The following is a 25597-nucleotide window of genomic DNA, read 5'->3' on the forward strand; positions in this document are numbered from 1 at the left end:
TTTCAGAAAGATCGCATGACCAGGCACAAGCACAAGGCAAGTCGCACTTGCGGATTCCAGCACAGGAGCACTTTCCATTACACACATTTCTACACTTGCAATGAACTGCAATCCGGCTTATAGAAATTGGCCACTGCGACAATGAATTTGTCAGAGGAATAACCCCGAAAGCGTCACTGTATACCCATCTGAAATTTCGGGGGTCTAAAACTATTGGTTCAGACTCCATAGCCTGTAAAACGATTCCCCACTGATATACAACTCTAAGGATGTAATATTTAAAGCTGTTTTCAATAGGCGGAAAATTTTGTAACGATTTTTTCTTATGGAATAAGTGCACTCGCAATTCATTCAAGGAGTTAAAGTCAGTAGGATTCTTTCCATAGGCTGCGATTGTTACTTTTTTTGCCACCTCCGTCACTTCCTCAACATAATTTGATATATTGACGAGGTCAATCTTGACTTTTCTCGTCAGTTTTGCCATGTCACTAACAAGATCAAATTTCAAAGCTGCTTTCACAAATGTCTTCTTCCCCACAGAATATGCAAAGCTCGTCGTGTCAGTGCCACTAAGGCAGTGTAGAAGTCCAATGCAGTCAATAAAGTCCCGTGGAAGAGAAATAGCTACAAGCCTTATGTTACTGAGTCTTTTAAAAAACTTATAATAAAAAAAAATCATTTTTTTCAAAGCAGGTCGTATTACTGAGTCTAATAGTCTAAGGAAGTTCCTAAAGAAAAAATTAAGAAAAGCAGCTTGTAATTACTATAATAATAAAGTCAAAGATCTATATTCTAACAAGCCCAAGCAATGGTACAGAAAAATTAAAGAAATATGCGGAAAAAGTCCTTCCGAAATTGATTTTCATCTCCCTGGACCCCCTAATAAGACTGCCAACGGTCTGAACTTGTACCTTGCTTCCATCGTGCAAAGTCTCCCCCCTTTCACTGGCTCAAGTCCAACTATTCCTCCCAATACTTCCTTCCCCTTTATTTCTCCCTCTGATGTTATAAATAAAATTCTTAAGCTTAGAAAATCAAGTATTTGTCCCTTGGACATCCCAGTTGACTTAATTAAAGCCTTTTCGGACAAAATTGCTGAGACTTTATCAAATATTTTCAACCACATCACAAAATTTGGTAAATTCCCAAGTTGCTGGATACATGGTTTTATAACACGTGTCCCAAAAAAATGCACCAGTCTGACTTTCGCCAACATTCGCCCCATTACACTCACTTCTGTTTTTTCCAAACTTTATGAAGGTTTCCTCTGTGACTGGCTTGAGGATAAAATTGGTCCACGTATTGACACCCGGCAGTTTGGTAACTTAAAGAAAACTTCCACCACCCATTACCTTGTGCACTTAATGCATACCATCATAAGTAACCTTGATAAACCAAATGTCTGGCTGAACCTTGTCTTTGTTGATTTCCAAAAAGCTTTTGACCTGGTTGACCACACCACCATAATTCGTTCACTACTGGTTAACTTTAAACTTGATCCTCTGTTAGTAAATATTGTTATATCGTTTCTTTCAAATAGATCCCAAGTTGTTAAATGCAAAAATATTTTCTCTAACCCCCTCCCTATATTTTGTGGAATTCCTCAAGGAACCTTATTGGGACCACTTTTATTTCTAGTCATGATTACCGATATTGGTAAGGAGTTCCACCAAAGGTGGAAATACGTGGATGACTTGTCGATCCTTGATGTATGTCACAGGAATATTAAAAGTGACCCCCTTGAAATTCTAACCCACATTTCGGATGAAGCTAAGAACCTAATTATGAAAGTAAATTCCACTAAATCAAAAATAATGACAATAAATTTCTTGAAATCTACTCCCACCTTCCTTGACCCTATCCCCCCAGATATTTCTGTGTCTTCCTTTAAATTACTTGGGGTTACAATTTCCTCTAATTTAAAGTGGGATATCCACGTGAAAGATATTGTCCGTAGAGCTAATGCGTCCATGTCTCTCCTTAAGCTCTTGAATAAATTTAACGTCCCCCCATCCCATTCTTTAAGGATTTATACTTCCTTTGCCCACCCGCATCTTGAATATGCTTGTCCAGTTTGGCATCCTGGCATCTCCCGTGATGAATCAGATAAAATTGAATCTATTCAAAAAAGAGCCCTAAGAATAATTTTTAAAGAAACTTTGGTACCATATTCACTCCTTCTAAAAAAGGCCAAGCTGGAAACTCTTGAGCACAGGAGAGGAACGCTGTGCCTCTGTTTTGCAAAAAATGTAATAATAAATCCTCGCACGGATAAAATTTTCTCCAAAAGACACTCCCCATCCAGACACCGCCTGCCACGTACTGTTTCTGAACCCATCCCTATCTTGTCCCCCATCCGTTGTTTAACCTCCAGATATGAAAAAAACCTTTGTCCCCTTCATTACTGATCAAATAAACCACTAGTTTTTTTTTCTTCTTTTTTTTTTGTACTGGTGATACCCATGCTGGTGTCCGTTTGGTTCTTCTATGTCCCTCCCCTTTTTATATACTCTCTTTTAAACCTTTTTTAAACTATTTTTATCTCAATTTTTTTTTTGGTTTTTTTAGAATTTGTGCCTTTTTAACTTTCTTACATTTGACACTTTTTGTTTTTTAGACTAATGAATGGCTTTGCCTTTCTGATATTGTTGTTTTTGGCATTGTTTAGCCAGTTTTTAGTTATTGTGCTATTTCTAGGTCTTTTTTTATTATATGACCCCGAAATGCGAATTTGGCCCTTCGGGGCTTGTGATAGTCATTTTTTGAACTAAATATCTTATCTTATCTAGCTAGCTCGTGCACAGGGAAAATTCTGTCAGGAAATTGGAGGAATAGCTCTTTTTTGTTCTCTTTTGTAGCTAACAGCGTAGAGGAGTGTTGCAAAAGTATCACCAGAATATCTGTGTCATTGGCCCAAACAATAACAGAAGAACTTCCATTCCTAAAGCTGGAAGCAACATGGATTGCTACAGGCATGTCTGCTTCTTCGTGTGTGCTTGCAAGCTCAAGACTAAGAGGAGGCAAAGGTTCCAGGGATCCTTTTCTGTTGGGGGGCAATATCCCAACATGTTGACGATCAGGGAAACATCCAGCAAGTATAATATCAAAGTTCTTACTTTTACTTCCAACATTGCTCCAAAACTCATAAATAAAAGCCACCAAGTTAGCTTTGCAGGAAGAACTTCTAAGAATTGATTGCCAGGAATCACCGAGTTTGATGCTATCACTATATGTGGTATTGACCTCACCCCTTCGTCTATGGCAGCCACTACTGTCTTTTAAGCACACTGGTGAGCCGGTTGGGTCCTTGATTCCATAAATTCCATCATACCGGTTAGAAACCACATTCAGTTGCCATAGATTTTCTGGGAGCTGAGTAAAAACCTTGCACATCAACCTTCTTGAAAAATCCGACAATGTCTCATCCCTTGACGGAGTCATAGTCCTTAAGAGCGGCATAAAGCCCAGAATGAGAGATAGCCTCGAACTGACATCAAACACTGGCAAAGAGCAGGCCTTAGAATCTAGGCAAGACAACCCTTATATAAAGCTTATCAGATCAGATTTCTTTCCTGTTCTTAATCGGAATCCCTCAGATTGCGCTTCGAACAATGCCGGGGAATACTGGAGGAGTTCATGCTGAAGTATTTTTTTTTTTAGCATGTCAGTTGGTGATCCTGGATTTTCACCAACATTCAGCAGAACTTTTTTAACTGCTTCTAGTTCTTACAGGGTTAGCAAAAGTATGTTCTATGTCAAGCAAGCCTTTTTTGTAAGAAGTTTGGTTGCTGACATTCCTTTCTTAGAGCATGGTACTTAGCATTGCACTTGCATCTGGTCAATAGAAGTTCTCGGACACGTTTTATATCACTAACAGTGGGAAGCTGTCCATTTCCATCGGTTTGGCAGATTAAACACTTTGCATAATAATTTTTTTTTTGGGGGGGGGGGGGCTATATAGAGCATCTAATTTTTTTTCTGGAAAATGATTCCATGCTATCCTCCCAAATAGAGAAGAAACTTAGTATGGTACTAATGGTAACCTTAGAAAAAAAATTCAAGATTTTCTTCATGATATATAACCGATCCATTTCCAGTATCTACATACTATTTTATTATATAAGAGTAGCAAATAAGAAGTGGAAATACATGGTGAAAAAAAAATCGACAAACCAGAAATTAGTTAAAGGCCCCCCCCCTCCAGCCGTGATGAGAAGTACAGAATGGAAGAAAAAAGACACTTCTTAGTGCTAAATTTCAATTTTTTCGCCTCTGTAAATCATACTCATATTAAGTCTTGGTCCCTCAAAAGATGGAAAATGACAATTCTTAATGCTCCAGTGTGGAGGCAATGGGCATTGGAGGCCTGAGTCTCAACCCATTTGAGCCCGCCCTAAATAATAATAATAATGCTCCATTGAACAATTTTACAACTTTGTGGCATAGTATTAGGCATTGCAGCATAGTATTGGCCAAAAAGAAGGTACCACTAAACCTTCTTCCACCTAGCCTAAAATTTTGTTGTGCCACCTAATAGTACGCCCAGACTATCCGCTTTCTGAAAAAATGGGACGGAAATCTGGAAATGTAGACAGGTCTTCCATCCCCTTTTTCCGTTTTCTGGGCAGGAAGGATCAGAGGGTCCGAAAATGGAAAAATGGGATGGAAGACTGTAGTGTGGACAGCTTTTCTGGAAAAAATGCCAGAAGAAGGAGACGATTAAACATGATAAGTGATAAATAAAAATAGTTGTCTGATGTGGTTTAAAATAGAAAAAAGGTAAATAGTCTAACTGAGGCTCTAAAATTGTTTTCTATAGGTTTTGGCTCAGAAAAACAGATTTGATAAGGATGGCTGATAAACTTGTACTGATATTTTTTTAAAAACCGCTAAGTCTGGAGGGCTATTTCTTTTTCCGGATTTCCATCCCATTTTTCCAGAGAGCGGATAGTCTGGATGCGCTATAAACTTAGTGACTTGAAGAGCAATGGTAAATAGTGAGATTCTTGACACACAAAAGAGGAAAGAGAAGACAGCCAAGTATTGTCAGAGTGTACCACCTTTGCTTGACTATGCTTGAAAAAAACCTGTACCACCAAGGCTAGCTCACAAAAGAGCCAAGCTCCTCGTAAAACCCCACCCGTGGACACCCCTATAATTTACTGAATAATAGTAAGAAATAAGTTGCTTTTATCAGGAGGAACTAATCTGCACCTTTACCCTACTTTTAAACCACTTAAGTAAGCCTCTAACTATCCTTTGACCCCAAAACTGGTAAGACTTTTAGCCTATGCATTATAAATTTATATACCAAGGATTCCTGAAAGACAAGGCGAAACAATAAAAAGTGAAATACTAATAAATACAAACATTTGAGGATCAGATAATAGAGTTAATTAGCTTTTTAACCATCAATTTGCACCAGCATGGCAGATGGCAGTAAACATAACCATAACAAAGCCACGAGAACGATGCAGTGTCATCTACTTAACAATAAACGTGTTAAGTTTTAAAATTTTTACCATAGATGATTGAGTCGAAACTTTGACCTCATGTTAAACTATGAAGCGCACTTTGGTGGTCGCAATTCCCGAAATAAATGGAATCAGCATGTTCAAAAATATTGTATCCAAAAGTCAGAACTCATGTACCAAAATGTTTTTTACAAATCGTTATTTGACGAATTTTTCAACTTTGGCTCCCCGACTAAATAGCTAGAAATATCATTGAAACATTTAAAGAAGCTAATTCGATTCAAAATTAAAAGTTCTAGGGTCCTTTCTAAGACTAAAAAGAGATTGGAGGGCAATCAACCCGTCTCTCAAGCCGATTTATTCCCCAAACACATCTAGTCAAAATTTTGAGACAACTATTTTGTTCAGCATAGTAGAACGGTCCAGCAACTATTTCTTTAGGGATATTGAGCATGTCAAACCCCCAAATTATGCCAAACTATAGATTCTTATAGAAAAAAAACCGAAAAGATATAAAACTTTTTTTCATGAAAAAGACTTTGTCAATAAAAAACAAAAAGAAATTCATCTAAAAAAGACTTTTTCCACAAAATAAGTTTTTCAAAGAAAACTAAAGAGTTAATTAAGCCAAAAATGGGCAGAAAAAAAGTCAAATAATCTTCCAAGCGTAAAACTACCACAAATCACTATCAATAAATAAATGAAACTCAAAATAAACAGAAATTAGAATAAATAGCCGAGTCAAACTCGAAACGAGCAAAAACTAACATTAGTAGGGCTGATAAACCTCATGCCTTCTCAAGATTAAATAAAAAAAAAAAAGTTTTTTTTTTAACTGGAAGTAAGGAACGACGTTAAAACTTAAAACGAACAGAAATTATTCTGTATATGAAAGGGGCTATCCCCTCATCAATACCTCACTCTTTACTCTAAAACTTTTGATTGTTAGAAAAATAGAGTGGTGAGAAAGTCAGACTTTTGTGTGAATAGCGCGGCATTGCAGAGGAGACAGCTCATTGTAGGTGTAGACTGATTTGTGTTCGCTATCAGCTTCGACGTTGTTTCTTGCTTTCGGTTAAAAAAAACTTGTTTTTTTATTTAAGTTTTGAACATTTTTGAAAAAGTTCCGATTTTGATTTTGGCTCACCGTACATGAATAATCAAAAAAGTAATTGAATTTTAATTTTACTTTTATTTGGTTAAATGCCTTTCTCGAAACCTGTTTAATTTTATTTACGAACGTTTTTATTAGTAATAAATATACGCAACTTACGAATTAGCTTACGTAACGAACCTCTATATTCTTATATTTTTAATATGTTTATTAAAGGGATCGCCCCCTAGTCAATACCTTGCTCTTTAAGCTAAAGTTCGAATTTTCTTCCAATTCTTTAAAAATGACCCCTTAATAACAAATGCCGTTAATTAGAATAAATAGCTCTTATGAAAGTACTAAATAATTTTTGGCTTAAAGAGCGAGGTATTGACTAGGGGATGAACCCAATTATATACGTAATGTTTTCTGTCGTTTTGATGTTGCTCCTTACTTTCAGTTAAAAAACTTGTTTTTTTATATATAGTTTCTGATCTTTATTTAAATAATGCTGGGAAATATGGCGCCCCCTTCATAGCAATGTCTCTTCTCTCATGAAAACTTCCTTCATGGAAAGATCCTCCCACATAACCCCCGACCCAGTCCCCCCACTACCAGAAAAAATCCCATCTGAAAACGTGTGTATATTTCCCAATAACCAATACTATACGTTAACATTGGGTAAAGTTCATAACTTTCAGCCCTCCCCCCGGAAACTTCGGGGGATTAAGTCATCATAAAAGAAATAATTATCACATTTTAGACCATATCGAACAAAACGGAAATATTAAAATTTTGACCGAGTGACTTTGGGAAAAAAATGAGCGTGGGAGGGGGCCTATTCGCCCTCCATTGTTTTTGGTTACCTAAAAAGGGCACTGTAACTTAGAAGTTCCATTCGAATGAGCCCTCCCGCGATATTATAGGACCACTTGGTCGATACGATTACCCCTGGGAAAAAAAAACAACAAACAACAAACAAACAAACAAACAAAAACACGCATCCGTGATCTTTCTTCTGGCAAAAAATGCAAAATTCCACATTTTTGCCGATAGGAGCTTGAAACCTCCGCAGTAGGGTTCTCTGATACGCTGAATACGATAGTGTGATGTTCATTAAGGTTCTATATTTTTTAGAGGGTATTTTGCCATTTTTTCGAAAATCAGCCAAATTTTCTCAGGCGTGTAACTTTTGATAGGTAGGACTAAACTTGATGAAACTTATGTATTTGAAATTAGTATTAAAATCTGATTCTTTTGACGTATCTATTGATATCAAAATTCCGTTTTCTACAGTTTCGATTACCATTGAGCCGGGTCACTCCTTACTTACAGTTCGTTATCACGAACAGTTTGACCAGAACATAATTTGTGCTTTACTGAAAACGAAATATGTTTAAATGTTTTCACTTTTTTAACTTAATTAAGTAAAAAACTGTTTTTTACTCACTTTTGTTTATTCTGTTTTTTTTAAGGAATAAATATCAGTAGGCCTATATTTATATTAAACTGACAATCCATGGTCATTTTTTTTTCCGCAAAGCCTAAGTTATGTTCTGGTCTGACAAAGCCTGGGTTTTGTCAGTCCTAGTGGTGCCATTATCAGCTTTTTTCTTGATCGACTAGGCAAGTCATTATAAGTTCTGTTTGTCATGAACCGCACGCTATTGTTAACAGTTGTTTTGTGTACTTCGGCGATAGGAGGATTATTTGACTCATTTTTTATTCGTTTTTGACCTAATCGGGCTCTTTACTTTTCTTTGAAACTTTATTCTGTGGAAAATTTTTTTTATTGAGATGAATTTATTAAATTACGATGTTGCTCATGTTAATCTTCTAAGGTGTGTTTGAATAATGTAACAGATAATGGCAGAATTTTAATCTATTCCCAAAGGTATCCATAATACGAGGTTATATCGATGGTTTTTAGAAAAGACGATGGCAAATCAGAGAAGGTGGACCAGGTATACTGATTCGAAAACATGCAGAGTTTAGTCTATTTTTACAGTACTTTCAATGGATCTTTTAAGGAAAGATAGTCGACTGACACCCTAAATAACTGCCAAAATCTGAGAGCTAAACTAGCTGTGGGAGCCTTCAAGAAGTCGAAACGAAACAGAATGGGAAACTCACAGCATTTAGATATTTGGTGATTTAACATTGGAAGATAAAGATTGAAAAAACTAGCGCCACTGAGTGGCATAGCGTCTTAGTCATGTTATAATTGACATGACTAATCTGCAATGTTATAGGATAAAAGTAAAAATTTCCCGTAAGTGATAATTAATTCGTACTTTTCTCAAAATTTCCAAGAATTATCTTAAGTGAAAATTCAGCTTGCACAAAGTAGACCAAGGTTAGCTTTGGAAAATTTTGGCATGGTGAGCAGGCCTACTGATGTAGGTCTACTGGTGTTAGCATTCTGATTTTTTTATCCTCCTCTATATTTCAAAGCACCGGAAAGACGAATATGTAGTAGGTGAGGATAGCCCACCCCCCAAACTAAACGGGAAAAGATCACCAAATAATAGATGGGGCTGATATTTCTTTTTGACGCAAGCGCCAATTCCCACTCTTATAGTTGCCCATGCCCTTTGGCCGAAACCACAACTAAATTTCCATCAGGTTATGTGGTTGACTAATAATAAACAGCTACAGCTGCTGATATTGGGACTGAACAGCTTACGCTTAAATGAACAGATGATCTTATTTATTAAGTAAAATAAGTTACACAAGTATACTTTTAAAATACATTAAAATTTATAAAAATAGATTTTCCACCGAAATATAAAACAGCAGTTTAAACATCAACATTTAAGGCTTTAAATAATTGTACAAAGCTTTCAGCTTCTAAAGGCAGACTTCTATGCTTCAATTTCTCTGGGTAATGACACTGAAAAAAAAGTAAATTCAGTAATACATTAAAAGACTATAATCCTCATATTAAGAATACGATAATTCCGAATGAATTAATACAAAAGCATTATCATAGAACATAACTGGAGAAATGATACATTTTATTTATTTAATGTTTCTTTAATATGCTAATTTGTGTTACCAGAGATTAACATAGGTATTAACAATGAAATTTAGACACTAACCAACAAAGATCTTTTGGAATTCCCGAGTAAAGCTTCAATCAATAATATAATCTAGATTAATCAAAATTATTAATGAAATACTAATCTTTTATGTCTACTTCTAACATTTTGTAAGTTGTGTAAAAGGTAGCAAATCTTATTTTCCTTTATAAGTTTAACGTCAAAATATGGAGGAATTTCCACTTTCCATTTCCGTAGAATATTCAAAATATCTTAGTTATGTAACAACTATTTTTTTTTCTTTTTTACTGACACCAATATTTTTTTCAAATTAAACAGAAGATAAAAATGCTACAGCATTCACAATAGCACAAAAGTATTCACACCTAGAAAAGGAGTTCAGCTTCAAATATATTTAAAAAAAAAGGATTTTCAAATTAAAGAAGTATATACCATAGTAAAGCGCAGGTACTGAATAATTAGGAAATTCGTAAATTATAAACAAGGAATATCCAAGTCAAACCTTAAATTGTCCAAAAGCAGATGTTACCGAACCATCAACCGCAATCCCTAAAAAGTGCTGAAAAAAATGGGACGACTAGACGCATTTGTATGAAAATATGAAGAAACATGGAGTTTTGATTTTTCAGAAAGTTAGGTGATTAATAAATAAGTTCACAGCATATTCTCTAATAATAATCATTTTGACCGTTTTATGAACAAAAAAAAACTAGATATTTTTTTTTTTTTTTTTTTTATTTTTGTTTTTTTTTTTTTTTTTTTTATTTTTGCAAAAACAGCCATAATCCGACTTTTGGACTTTACTATGGAGAAAATACAATTACAATATATATATATATATATATATATATATATATATATATATATATATATATATATATACACATATACATATATATATATATATATATATATATATATATATAGATATGATATATATATATATATATATATATATATATATATATATATATATATATATATATACATACATATATATATATATATATATATATATATATATATATATATATATATATAAAATATATATATATATATATATATATATATATATATATATAGTATCGGTAGCCCGGCGGCTTCGCCGTTGGGCTTCGGCGCTTAGCACGCGGCAGGCTTCTATATATGGATTCTCACTGTCGCTTGTATTCTAAACGCAGACAATTTGAGCCTTTTCTTGATGTTATGACGTTCAAACGGACCTTAAATTAGACGTAGTGCCTTTGTAAAATTATTTTTTTTTTATTGGACCTTTAAATTTTGCCCCGGGTTTTCTTTTGTCATCATTAATTAAAAAAACATTTTCCACAAAATAAGTTTTTCAAAGAAAATTAAAGAACTCCATTAAACAAAAATGAGCAAAAATAAAATTAAATAATCTACCAAGCGTGAAACTATCACAAATCAGCATCGATAAATAAATGAAACCCAAAACGAACAGAAATTACAATAATTAACCGAGTCAAACTCGATAAATAAAAGTTCAAATAGGGATAAAATCCTTTTAATAGACAGTGATGATAGAAATTCACAAAAATACCAGATATTTCGGTCACATATACAGTGACCGTCATCATATACATTAGTTTTATTACTGATGACGGTCACTGTATATGTGACCGAAATAGCTGGTATTTTTGTGAATTTCTATCATCACTGTCTATTAAAAGGATTTTATCCCTATTTGAACTTTTATTTATCGTCATGGAAAGGCAGTGTGGTCTCCGAAATTATCTACGTCAAACTCAAAACGAGCAAAAATTAACATAAGTTGGGCGCAAAACCCCTATGTCTTCCCAAGGCCAGAACAAAATTTGCACTTTACTGAAAAAAAATATAAATGTTTTTACTTTTATAGCTGTAATAGATCAAATAATATTAACATTTTGATTACTAAATATCAGTATATGTATATTAAACTGACAATGCACATTCATTTGTATTTTTTCCGTGAAGCGTAAATTTTGTTCTGGCCTTGGGAAGGCATAGGGGTTTTGCGCCCAACTTATGTTAATTTCTGCTCGTTTTAAGTTTGAATCGGTTATTTATTGTAATTTCTGTTCGTAATGGGTTTCATTTATTTATCGATGCTGATTTGTGGTAGTTTCACGCTTGGTAGATTATTTGATTTGATTTTTGCTCATTTTTTGTTTAATGAAGTTCTTCACTTTTCTTTCAAAAACTTATTTTGTGGAAAAAGTTTTTTTAATTAATTTCTGTTCGTTTTATACTGACATAGTCTTTTCAGGGGAAAAGAAAACAATACTTTTAATCTTTTCGTTTTTGAAGACTTTATAGTTTGGCCGGCTGTTTGTATGCCGGAGAAAAATTTTCAGCAATTTTAAACAACATACACCCTTTTAAAAATCTGGACACAAAGTAGTACTGTTTAATTTAGTTTCATACCTCCTCTAGTTGACCAGAAATGGAAAACTTGATACCATTCGCAAAAAAATCTGTTTACTTTCTTTGATAGCTTGGATAGACTTACGCTATTTTGATTTCGTTGAATTTTGAGAGCATAAATGGGAGGGTTGGCGTGGGAGGGTGGGAGTAGAAGGGGGATTAGTTGCCCTCAAGTAACTTTCGACTATTAAAAAGGGCATCAGCCCTTTCTATTTTCAATCAAATGAACCCTTTTCGAAGTTCCCACCATAACTCCACGAAGTGCGTTGGTCTAAACAACAACAAAAACAAAAATTTACACATTATACCCGCTTCGATCTTTGCTATAAAAATGTCAAGCCTTCCAATCATTTTCGACTAATAAAAAGGCCACTAGGCCTTTCGATTACCAATCGAATGAGCCCTTTTGGAAACGACAACGCTTTCTATAAACACCTTATATGCCCTCAGGGCACAAATTACAACCCTTACCCTAAGGTCTGTTAGGGGGGTTGTCATCCTCTAAGACCGAATTTCCAGTACTTTCAACTACGTTAAACAACATGGCTATCTCAAAATTTTGATTGGATGTAATTGGGGGAATGGTGGGCATGAGAGGGGCGGTAGTCGCTCTCCAATCACTTTCAACTATTAAAAATGGTCCTAGCCCTCTCAATTTCCAATCAAATGAGCTTTTTTGAAGTTTCTACGATAAAACTTTCAATAAAAATCTTATATACCCCAGGGCGTAGCATACAACCCTTGCCCTGAGTGCTGGGGGGGGGGTGTCATTCTCAAAGACTTAATTTCCGGAACTATTTAAAACGTTAAAAAAAATTGATATATGAATATTTTGATTGGATGTGTTTAAGGGACTGGCGGGCGTGATAAGGTGTCTAGTTACCCTCCAATAACATTCGACTATTACAAAGGGCACTAGCTCTCTCAGTTTCAAATTGAATGAGTCCCTTTTGAAGTTTTGCGACAACTCTATCTATAAAAACCTTATAAGCCCCCAGGGCAGAATTTACAACCTTTGCCCTTGGGGCTCTCGGGGGTTTGTCATCCTTAAATACATAATTTCTAGAACTTTCAACTACGTTGAACAAAATGTCTATCTCTAAGCTTTGATTGAATATTTCTGGGAAATCAGTAGGATTTAGTGGGGAGTTGGTTACTCTCCGCTCATTGTCGACCATTAAAAAGGGCAATTTCAACTTGCAATCAAATGAGCCCCACTTGATATTTCTATAACAACTTTCTATATGAACTAGGCATCCCCCCAGAGAATAACTTACAACCATTGCGCTGGTGGCTCTGAGGGGGCTTTCGTCCTAAAAGACATAATTTCAAGAAATTTCAACTACGTTGAACAAAATGGATATCTCAAAATTTTGATTGGATGTGTTTATTAAAATGGTGGGCGTGAGAGGGGCATTAGTCGCTCTCCAATCACTTTCAACTATTAAAAAAGGCACTAGCCCTTTCAATTTCCAATTGAATGAGCCCTTTTGAAGTTTCTACACTTTTAATAAAAATCTTATACGCCCCTACGGAAAACCGTCCACCCCGGGCCCGGCGGGCGGGGGGGGGGGGAGGGGTTCTCACTCTTGAAGATCGATTTCCAGAAATTTTCTACTACGTTGAATCAAATGGCTATCTAAAATATTGACTGGATGTGTTTGGAGAAAAGATGGGCATGAGAGGGGGATTAGTTGTCTTCAAATCACTTTCGACAATTAAAAAGGGCACTGGCCCTTCGAATTTCCAATTGAAAGAGCCCCTTTTCAAGTTTCAACGACAGAGCTTTCAATAAAAACCTTATTGGAGTCAATAGCATAACAGATACACCGGGTACTAACGACTGTGGGGGGATTTTTAATAGGTGTAATTTTCAGGACTATGAACTGCATGGAACATAGTGACTATTTCAAAATCTTCATAGGATGTGTTATGGGAAATGGTGGGCTATATATAATATTTGGGGAAATGGTGCGCTGGTGCGGTTAATAAATAAGCTCTTTGGTTAATAAAAAGTTGCTTTCCAATCACTTTCGACTATTAAAAAGGGCACTAGCCATTTCAATTTCCAATCGAATGAGCCCTTTTTGAAGTTTCTACAACAAAACATTATATAAAAACCTTATATGCCCCCTGGGCATAATTTACAACCCTTGCCCTGAGGGCTGTGTGGGGGGGGGGGGGGTGTCATCCTCAAAGACTTAATTTCCAGAACTTAAAACTACGTTGAATAAAATGGCTATCTCAAAGTTTTGATTAGATGTGTTTGGAGAAAAGGTGGGCATGAGAGGCGGGTTAGTTGCCCTCTAATCACTTTCGACTATCAAAAAGAGCACTAGCCCTTTGAATTTCCAATCGAATGAGACTTTTTGAAAGTTTATGCGACAACGCCATCTATAAAAAGCCGTATATGTACCCAGGGCATAGATCACAACCCTTGCCCTAAGGATTGTGGGGGACTGTTCTCAAAAACATAACTTCTATATGGAAATCAACTACGCTGAACAAAATGGCTATCTCAAAAATTTGATTGGATGTGTTTTGGGTGGGCGTGGAAGGGGTGTTAGTCGCCTTCCAATCACTTTTGACTATTAAAAAGGGCACAAGTCACTCCAGTTTTCAATTGAATGAGCGCTTTTCGAAGTTTCTACGACAACTTTTTCGATACGAAGTGCCCTGCTCTAAAGGAAAAAATTAATAAATAACACATTGTGCCAACATCGTTCTTATGCCCCCAGGGCATAACTTAGAACCCTTGCCCTGAGGGTTGAGGGGGATTGTCCTCCTCTTTACTTAGTCCCCGTTTCTTGTCTCGTTCTCGAGCGTCCCCGAGTTCTTTACTTAGGCAGTGCGATCGCGCTACCAAGCATTTATAGAACAACTTTCTGGTTTGATCTTGTATGCCCCCATGATCGTTATTACAACACTTGCAATGACGACTTTGAGGGGGTAATCATCCTACTACAAATAAATCTCTGAGTTTTAGTCTACGTTGAACAAAATGGGACTCCCAAAATTTTGATTGTATGTGTTTGGGAAAATAGTGGGCGTGAGAGGGGCGTTAGTCGCTATCCAATCACTTTCAACTATTAAAAAAGGCACTAGCCCTTTCAATTTCATATTGAATGAGCCCTTTTGAAGTTTCTAATCCCATGCTTCCAATAAAAACTTTATATACCCCAGGGCATAACTTACAACCCTTGCACTGAGGGCTCTGAGGGGGGTTATCATCCTAAAAGACCTAATTTCCAGAACTTTCAACTACTTTGAACAAAATAGATATCTCAAAATTCTAATTCGATGTGTTTGGGAAAATGGTGGGCGTGAGAGGGGCGTTAGTCGCTATCCAATCACTTTCAAAAATTAAAAAAGGCACTAGCCCTTTCAATTTCCAATTGAATGAGCTCTTTTGAAGTTTCTACGACAACACTTTCAATAAAAACTTTATATGCCCCCAGGCCATAACTTACAACCCTTGCCCTGAGGGCTGTGGGGGGAGGGGTTGTCGTCCTTAAAGACCTAATTTCCAAAACTTTCAACTACGTTGAATAAAATGGTTATCCAAAAATTTTGATTGGACACGTATGGTGAAAAGGTGGGCGTGAGAGGGGGGTTAGTTGCCCTCAAATTACTTTCGGCTATATAAAAGGGTACTAGTCCTCTGAATTTCCAATTGGATGAGTCCTTATTCAAGTCTTCTACGACAAAGATTTCAATAAAAAGCTTATATGCTCCCAGGGCATAACTTATAATCCTTGCCCTGAGGGTTGTGGGGGAGTGTCCTCCTCAAAAATATATTTTCTATCCGGAAATCAACTACGCTTAACAAACTGTCTAAACAATTATTTGGGTTGGATGTTTTTGGGGGAGGTATGGGTGTGGGGGGGGGGCTATTTCCCGTCAAAACCCTTTTGACTAAGAGAAAGGACAGCATCTCTTTGAATTTCCAATCGAATGAGCTTTTTTAGAAGTTTCTACAACAACCCCTTGTTTAAAAACCTTATATATCCCCGGTGCATAACTTATAACCCTTTCCTTAAGGTCTGTGGGGGAGTATCTTCCCCAAAAATATATTTTCTATCTGGAAATCAACTACGCTTAACAAAATGGCTATCTCAAAATTTTAATTGGATGTGTGGTGAGAAATAATGGGCGTGGGGGGGGGGGCTCGTTTACCTCCAAACCCTTTAGAATATTGAAAAGGACACTAGCCCTTCGAATTCCAATCGAATGAGCCTATTTTGAAGTTTCTACGACAACGCCTTCTATAAAAACATTATATGCCCCCAGGGTATAACTTAAAACCCTTGCCCTGAGGGTTGTGGGGGAGTGTCCTCCTCAAAAACATATTTTCTAACTGGAAATCAACTACGCTGAACAAAATGGCTATCTCAAAATTTTGATTGGATGTGTTTGGGGGAATGATGGGCGTTGGGGGGGGGGGAAATTTGCCCTCCAATAACTTTCGAAAATTAAAAAGGGCACTAGCCACTCCAATTTCTAATCGAATGAGCCCTTTTCGAAGTTTCTACGACAACTCCTTCGATACGAAGTGCCCGGGTATGGAGAAAAAAAAAACAGAGCCCACATCGTTCTTTACTTAGGAAGTGCTAGCGCGCTGCCTATGATATGAAAGACATATCGCCGAACCTTTGTTTCTTCTAATTGTTCAGGCGGTGGAACAAAAACTTCTTCTTTCGCCTCGGCTTGTCTTTGGTCATTATGAAAGACATACCGCCGAACCTTTGTTTCTTCTAATTGTTCAGGCGGTGGGACAAAAACTTCTTCTTCGACCTGGGCTTGTCTTCTGTCATTATGAAAGACATATCGCCGAACCTTTGTTCAGGTGGTGAGACAAAAACTTCTTTTTTTGCCTCGGCTTATCTTTTGTTATTATGAAAGACATATCGCCGAACCTTTGTTTCTTTTGATTGTTCAGGTGGTGGGACAAAAACATATTTTTCTTCCAACGATTTATCAAGTCCAGGTTTTTTATTTTCAAAGGTATGGTAGGTATTGATGACCTTATCCATGTCAAAATCCAAAACCTAATAATCATCGCTATCATTTTCAATTTGTTTGGTTTGTTTTAGCTCGGCTCGTCTTTCGTCATTATGAAATACATACTGCCGAACCTTTATTTTTTTTTAACCAAGGTATAGTAGATTTGTTCGGTCTGTTTTACCTTGGCTTGTCTTTCGTCATTATGAAATACATATCGCCGAACCTTTGTTTTTTTAACACATATATGGTGGCATTGATAAGCTTATGCATGTCAAAATACCAAATCATAATCATGATCGCCAGCATTATCAATTTTGACACGTTTTGATTCTCGCTGTCCAGGTTGATTTTCATTGATCCGCTCACATGCTCGGTGTCGCATGTCCTCTAACTGCGTGTGTCTACTCTTCATTTTTTGACATTCTGCCGCTTTTCTTCTAACCGCGTGTCTTTGCTCTTCATTTGTAGTTTTGACTCGCTCACTTGCTCGGTGTTGCATGTCTTCTAACCACGTGTGTCTTTACTCTTCATTTCCTTTTTGACACGCTCTAATTGTCGTTTTCGCATACTTTCTAACCGCCCGTATCTTTGCTCATCATTTTCATTTTTACACATTTTTGTATTTTGATTACTTCCGAAGATTTCTCAATGGCCTTCGCTTTAGCTGTCCGTGTTGGTTTTGTCTCAATAGATGATCCAAGTTGTCGGTTGTTATGTTTTATCACGCTTGATAGTTCAGCTGTTGGTTCCAAAGAATTATCATTTATAGTAACTGCAACTGCAAATTTTCGGTTTTTGGGCCTTCCAACAGGCGTTATATTATATAAAAAATTGATGCGTTGGAAACTCAACAATCTTATTTACGCTATGCATGACATCATAAACAAAAACACTTATGTGATGTCATAAGAAATGCTTATATGATGTACTAACATAATTCATGACGTTATTTGCAAAAACAAAAATTAAGGCTCTTAACGAATTTTCTCAAACTTCTGACCTATCTAGATCGTTTTTTTTTATGCGAGAATATCCCAAGATACCAATTTTCCCGAAAAAAATATGGAGGCGTTTTCGAGAACATACATACATATATATATATATACATATATATATGTATGAAACCATTGCAGCTCTCATGTAACTTCCCCATTTTCAGAACTATAGCCATTTTAAAAATGTGAGGTTGAAACCTCAACCAGGTGTCTTTTTGTAATAGAATTTCAGCTTTAGCTCAGAGTTTGTTTTGGCTTGGGTTAGCTAAGTTGCCCAACTTAGGAAGGAAGTGCCCAAAGATCAGTAATTTTATGCACTGTCATATTCCTTTTCCCAAGTAGTAAATGCTTTAAGTAGTTTCTCGGATATAGCACTGAATTCTATGTCTAATTCTATAGTCATTCTTAGTTTCGAATTAGAACTCTTTCGAAGGAATTTATCTTCACGTGGCTTTACTAGAATTTTACCAAAATAAGTCAATTTCAGCTCGGGGTTACAGGTGGTTACTTAAAAGATATAAATAGTGATAATATACAAAGACCCCTCCCCCCAGTGCAAACGGATCCTTTGTTGTGTTTCCACAAGCCTTCAAAATTTCTAAGAACTCTTCCCAAAATATCTTAGGGTTCTTTCTCTAATGATTTAGAAAGAAAAACTACCGTACGCTTGGTTGAAGCTTCTCTGCAAACGTAAAGAACAGGTTGAACACATTTGTCACATATTTTATGTTGCTTTCTGACAACAGTTACGCAACATTTGTAGCAATTAAGCTTCTAGAGTAAACCATACGCTTTGGGGGGATTGAAATCGTGGTTACAGATAGAAGTTTTGTGCTTTTTAAGTGATCAGTTACAGTTTTGCATATAAATTCTACCTTCATTTTAATTTTTTTCTTTGTTTAAATTAACTTTCTTTGTTTCTAGTCATCTTTCTCCCAGTGGATGCTTTTTTTTAATAAGTTCCTATAATAAGTTGAAGCAGTAAAGGCCTTCGCACACCACAACAAACAGTTATTTCATAAGAATCTCTTACGTTATTATGATGAATTGTGAGTAATTACATTGGCTAGCTAAATTAAGAGGCTACAAGTACATTATTAGTTAGTACTACCCTATTTTCCAAAAAAATCTTTCGTGTAAAAATGGAAAGATGCATAAAAAAAGTTTTAATATTTTTTTTTAATTTACAGCAAGAAATTAAGCCAGCATCTGAAATTCAAGTTTTATGAAGGTTTTTAATACTTAGATTGATATTATTGTTCTTTCAAATTCAGCGCCAACTTGACTCAACCCCCAACATACTTCAGTTTAGCCTAAACACAGTCTCGACTCCGATCACTCCAAACTCGCATCAAAGTATGACCCTCAAGATGTTATGCTCTTCTTTAATATAAATAAAAGCAGTTTAATTTTGATTTGTAAAAATTAGCCTTGAGATGGATGGGCCTTGTTTAGATCCAGAAGTACTCTAAAATCCATTATGCGAGGTTTTACGATGATCCGAAGTGGAAATTCCACGTAAAACAGGACGACTGGTATTTCAAAGTTTCTATCAGGTCAAAATAAGGTTTGCTGATAACTTAAAAGTAAAAAAATTTTCTAAGTTCGCCATTGCCTTGAATATGTATGTCTTCTACGGCACTTGGATTTAACTAAAAAATAAACCATGAACTAAAAATATCTTCTTTATATACACATTTATTTATTTACATATATATTTTATTTATACATGCATACAATTATTTTATTATATATGTATAAAAATAAGAAAAACCCTTAATAAAATTTTTATTAAAAAATTAAACTAAAAATTAAAATAAACCAAAAACAATCATTCAGAAGAGAGCGATTAGAATTACACTCGGACTTCACTTTTCTATTCAAACAAATTAAATTTTTTAATGAACAAGTTTTTCTACTCCTCATTCTACTGTAATTAAACTAAATTTAAGAACATTAGAGAGGAGCCCTCATCAACTATTAGCTTTGGACTAAAATGGCTTGCCCCCGAATTCCGTAGAGAGATCAAAATAGAGTGAAACTATAAATTATTCATGCCACCAGATAGAGTAAGCGGCGGGCTCTTATACGCGACCTGACTCACTAACCATCTGTAAAAACTGACAGGTATCTTACTTCATTTGTTTCTTGCTTCATGAAGCACTTCAACATTTAATTTTCTGCATCATTTTCTTGACTTGTCTTGCTTTTATCCCAGTCAATTATTCCTGTTGAACATTCTGCTTCATTATCGTTTATATTATCCATGTTTTTGAGAATTGTTAATTAAAGACACATTCTACTCTATTCAGTTTTATTATTCCAATATAAAATATATTTTTATCCCTATTTTCTTCCTTTTAAATACATTCCTTTCAAATGAATAACAAAGGAAAAGGCTAAATAAAAACTTCCATTAGAGCTAGCATTTAGCTTTCAGTGAAGAAATAGCCCCCCTTTGCCAAGGGCACCAGTTGGGGCAGGGGCGGGGGGGGGGCTAACAACAGGCTTATTTGTGATAGCGTATGTTTGTTTTAAGTTTTCTCTTATTTTTCATCGTATTTTCTGTTGACTTTAGGTTTTAATTTTTATTCGCAGTAAATTCTAGTCGTTGTAAGTCTAACATCTTATACGGAAGTAAATTTATACTCTTAGGTATTTTCGAAGACCACACTGCCTTTCCATGACGTATAAATAACAGTTCAATAGGGAAAATCCTTATATTTGATAGTACAGCGGCAAAAAATCTCTGGATATTTCGGTCACATACACAGCGGCCGTCTTCAGCGGAAAAACAGTTTATCTGCATAGTAAATTGTGGTCTATCTGCTGAAGATGGTTACTGTGTATGTGACCGAAATATCAAGATATTCTTTTGTGCTTCACTGTAAAAAAAAAGATATTTTCCCTATTGAACTGTTATTTATACGAAACTTATGCTCGTTTTAGGCCTTGGGCGTTTTAGGCTCGTTTAGGCATTTCTTAATTCTCATGAAAAAGCATCGCCTTTTAAATTTACATATTATTAAAAGCCAATTTTACGTAGCATTGTCGTCAACCTTTTTAAATTACTTTAAAATAATCACCTGAGTTGGTACTTTTGTGTCGTTAGAGTCCAGAGGAAGCATTGCAAGAATTTGAGGCAAAGGCACAACTGGAGGTAGATCCATCACTGGTATCACATGTCCTTCCGTTGTAAAAATAAACTTTTCTGCATTATGGTTTAATGCATGACTCTCATCAAATAACTAGAATATTTACACAAATTAATACAGGGTTATAGTCACACCACCTCAGATGAGGAAGAAGAGAGGGTATTCTTTGAAATATCAAAAACCTCCTCAGAAATCGAACCAGTTTTCTAAATCAGAATTTTGTGAAATTTGACATTAGGCTTATCAATGAAAAAGTAGAAATGCTATGATTGACTGAACTTTGAAATTTATTCGGCAGTGAAGCAAAATATGTGGAAAAAAACACAATTACGCAACTAATAAAACTTAGAACTTGGTATGAAACTGAAAAATTACGTCAAGAAACATTCTGGAAGCCATTTGGCTATTAGGTATGTTTTTGACAGATATGAAGGAATAAACATTAGTCTGCTGTTCTATTTTTGGCAAATTTCGTACAAAACTTCGTACCATTTCATTATTATTCCTTCATATTGACGCGAATCCTTGATACTAGTAATCTAATGAATTTTGTGAAACTTTCTATGCTGGTAAAATCCTGACAACCATGTGTTTTTTTTATAAGGCCTCAGATTCCCCTGTTGCCATTTTGAAACAAATCTCTGATTCCCCTTAATATTTTGACTTTGTGCATCTATACAAGGGGAGGCCTTAGGGTTTCTCTTGAATATGACCACATTTATGAGTTCTAAGATCAATCTGGCTTCGTACGGAAAAACGAAGGACGAAACAGACGAAAAAGCAAAAAGGCGAAAACAAAATTGGCTCTCTCATTGGCTGAAAATTGTCCTCGTTGTTGTTTTATATTTTTGTTTCCTCATTTTTTTTTCGTAAAGCAAGATATTTCCTCACATTTGGCAAACATAATCTTCCTTTTTTGCCCCCCCCCCTCAAAAAAAAATCTGACGTATCTGCCTGTCCATGAATGTAGTACAAATGCTGACACCTTAAACTCAGGAACAGCCTTTAAAAGTAATTCATTTCATCAACTAGATAAAAAACGAAACAAGTCACTTTTCCTTTTTCTCTCTCCTCGTTTACTTATTGAAACGAAGATCGTTCTATGTTGCGCATAGCTATTTGTGAAGCAAAAATATAGATTCTTATCACTCGATTTTTTTACCCAAACTTTGCTAGATATAGTCTTTAATATAGAATTCACCAGAATCACGAAAATATCCATCTCCAAACTATCATTTAGGTTTCCTTGTTATACATAGCCGAGGCAATGTTACATAACCTTCAATTTTAATTAACACCATTCCAAATCTATAACACGGATTCTAAGTCCAAAAAACAAACAGCAGAGAATATTCCAAATAAGTTCCAGTGCTAAGCTTGACTTACCACACAAACATCGCTTTCATTCTAAATCTCATATTTGAAATTTTCCACAGTTCTGAAATTATTGCCAACAACTGTTTGTTGTGTGTTCTAAAAGAGAGGATCAGCAGGAGAATGTAAATAAGAAGATTCAAAGTCTGACTGAACATAAGGTGTCCTACCCTTCTTCCCTTTGAGAACAGCTTACGAAACGGTTTTGTCAATTATTTCAGAAGTATGAAAATGATATATACGATATATCATGATACGATAGCTACGATGATACGATAGCGACGAAATCATCTAGTGGAGAAAAGGCCAAAGATTCTTGGTGTTTGCTTATATCCCTGAGGATGAAGGATCTTTTCAAATACATTTTAGTATGTTCTTAATCAAATTGCCCACTAAAAAAATGAACATTGCCGACTAAAATATTGCCGACTAAAAAATAAATTTATTTTTATAAATGTAAAATACAAGGAGAAAGTTTTTCGTGTCAGTTTTTTCGTATTAATCTTTAATTGAAGTAAATATCAAATAGCATATTTCTTAACTTTGAACAAAGCAAAGTGGTTTGACACTCAGCATTTAAAGAGTAAGTTTAGTCAAATTGGAGTTTAGATCCAATTTGATCCTACTACTACCACACCAAAAATACTACCAGGTTAAATATCAAGAGCAAAATCATTTTTGGGATATAGCTCTCTTCAATAGTTATCCTAATCCTTTTATTTACTTTAGATCCAGCAGCGGGGACTTTTTCTTTCTGCAATCATTTCCTAATTGGATTTAGATATACAAGAAGTATCCAACAAACTCGGCTTTCGGTTGAAAAGAAGGCATTCTTTTTTTTTTTTTTACTGAGCTCGTCTTTTACTTTTTTTTTACCCTCACTTTTTGTCTAAAATACTTCTCGTGCCAAGAATACTTTAACCTGAGTTGTATAGAAAGTTTCATTCCTGAAAGGATAGAAAGTATAGGAAAGGAGAAAGTATAGAAAGTTTTTTTTCTCTTTTTTTTTAACGCCCACATCCGGTTGATGTCTCTGGTCCAAATTGGAATTGTGTACTGCTTGTTTTGTCGGCGCATAGTGAGTGGAGGCGGCAGACTGGTATTTTCATTTTTAGTGTGCGTGTGTGTGATTGTGTTTTCCTTTTGTTTGTTTTTCTCCCTGCATTCCCGACCATAGGACCCTGCGGGAGAGGGGATGGGGGTATTTGAAGTTTGTTGCTGAATGTTTTATTTATAAATCTTATCATTTAAATGATAGGTTAAAATAGGGTATAGAATTTAAAAACAAATAAAGTTAAAGAACTTAAATTTAACGAGCCAAGTAATTCAAATTTGTTACTCAAAAGTAAGCTTACAAAACTAATAAAAATTGAGTTTAATTGGCCCAAGGAGAAACTGGTCTCGGGGGACGATTATGCTTATGATTGATGTTTCATTTTTTTCAGTCGGATGCTTTCTGCACAGCTTTTCTCCTTTTTTATTTTATGAAGAGTGAAATTATACTTACAAGATACAAGTATTTACAAGTTTCACTGAGAAAGAAACTCTCCATTCTGTCTTCAAGAGTTCTGTCAATAATATTATGGACTGTGCAATAGCCACAATTGCATTTGGCATATTGCTCTAAACTCCAAAGAATTTCCTTTCCGACGTGAAGGTAATATGGATGCTTGGTTGCCTGCAAAAGTATCATCAGGAAAAAAAAACTAACTAAATTAGCAAAAAAAGGCGTCTTTATTATGCTTACGAAAATTATATGCCCTATTTTTCATCAAACTTGCATTTTTTGCAGTAATATAAATAAAAGAGAATTCTGACCGTGTTAGTTCAATCAAATATATTCGAACGCAGTCGCTGGGTGGTAAATATTAAACCAAAATGATAGGAAAAACCTTAGTGAGATGGATGAGCCTGCTTTTCATTGCGTAAGAAATTATATCTTGTTGGAATGTTTTACACTGCAGGACGTAAGACCTCTTTAACATTTTTTAGCGATGAACGATATGTTGTAGAGAGAAAAAAGCTGAACAACATATCCAAAGTTGCACATTCTAGGTCGACGCAAAACTATTTTTGTTTGCGTATCATGTCAGTTTTCTCACTTTTCTGAAGAAAAAAAAATAAGTTCTGGTAATTGTTCGTTTTTCTTGAACTGAATTATTATTTCGATGTAAAAAGACGAAATGAGTGCGAAAATGGAGTCAAATTTGGTTTACAGTATATAAAAAAAGGTTCATAATCATCAATAGAAGATTTTTACGCTTCTCGTCGTCGTGACCTCCCCCCTTTTTTTTTACCAGACCCTCTTTCACTGGCTAAATTGTCGGTTTTGAGATCTAATAAATTAGTTAGCCTGAATCTGATCGTCACTGGCTCCGTCACCTGATTGGTCGGCCTAAAAAAAGTGATTGCAAGATGTTTATTAAAACATGAAAAATATTAGAAAAGGGAATTCATCTATGAAACTAGTTTTCAGCAGCCAACATTTAAAATCCATCTTAGAATAAATTATTATCAAAACACTAACTAGTCGTAACAACTGATAATATTATCAAATAAACTTCATGAACATTTGAAAGACAGAATGAAACTCCGACTAGTATTCACAACTTATTCTTTTGATTCAGATATCTAAGCTTCGACGTTCACCTCATCGTTAGCTTTTGATTCTTGGAGAGTTAGAACATGGTGTCTCTTTGCGCAATTTACACGCTGCAGTGCAAGCTAAGCCGTTTTTAAAGCAGCTACATGTCGTTGAGTTACATTCCAGTTGACGAAAGCACTTCACGATTTTCAGAAGCAGACAAGGGGCTGGTGGGACGTCAGTTGTCAATGGATACAAAAAGTCATCCTTATTTTTCCAACCCCATTCCTCGGCTTTAAGTTTAGAATCAGGATCTCCACTCCATACCTAAACTTGGTAGAAAACCCTATAACTATGGAATTTAGCCGCATCAGAAGTTGGTGGTAACTGTTCTGGGTGGACGATTGTGCTAGCAGTAGTCACCTTCTT

The 25597-nt window shown here is 35.5% G+C and overlaps 1 protein-coding gene across 1 annotated transcript in view; it reads right to left on the minus strand.

The window, feature by feature from the left end:
- Positions 1-9260: 9260 nt before the first annotated feature.
- Positions 9261-25597, minus strand: part of LOC148946961 (ER degradation-enhancing alpha-mannosidase-like protein 1) — a 97204-nt gene continuing 80867 nt past the window's right edge. Inside the window, exons 9-11 of the mRNA XM_089097215.1 lie at positions 24092-24262; positions 21142-21303; positions 9261-9460 (exon numbers count right to left, since the gene is read on the minus strand). Coding sequence (XP_088953341.1) covers positions 9368-9460; positions 21142-21303; positions 24092-24262 — 426 coding nt within the window. The 3' untranslated portion in view covers positions 9261-9367. The remainder of the gene's footprint in view (positions 9461-21141; positions 21304-24091; positions 24263-25597) is intronic.

This window comes from Artemia sp. Qi Xiang Cuo, chromosome 11 (assembly GCF_049724085.1).
Source record: "Artemia sp. Qi Xiang Cuo chromosome 11, ASM4972408v1, whole genome shotgun sequence".
Taxonomy (NCBI): Eukaryota; Metazoa; Arthropoda; class Branchiopoda; order Anostraca; family Artemiidae; genus Artemia; species Artemia sp. Qi Xiang Cuo.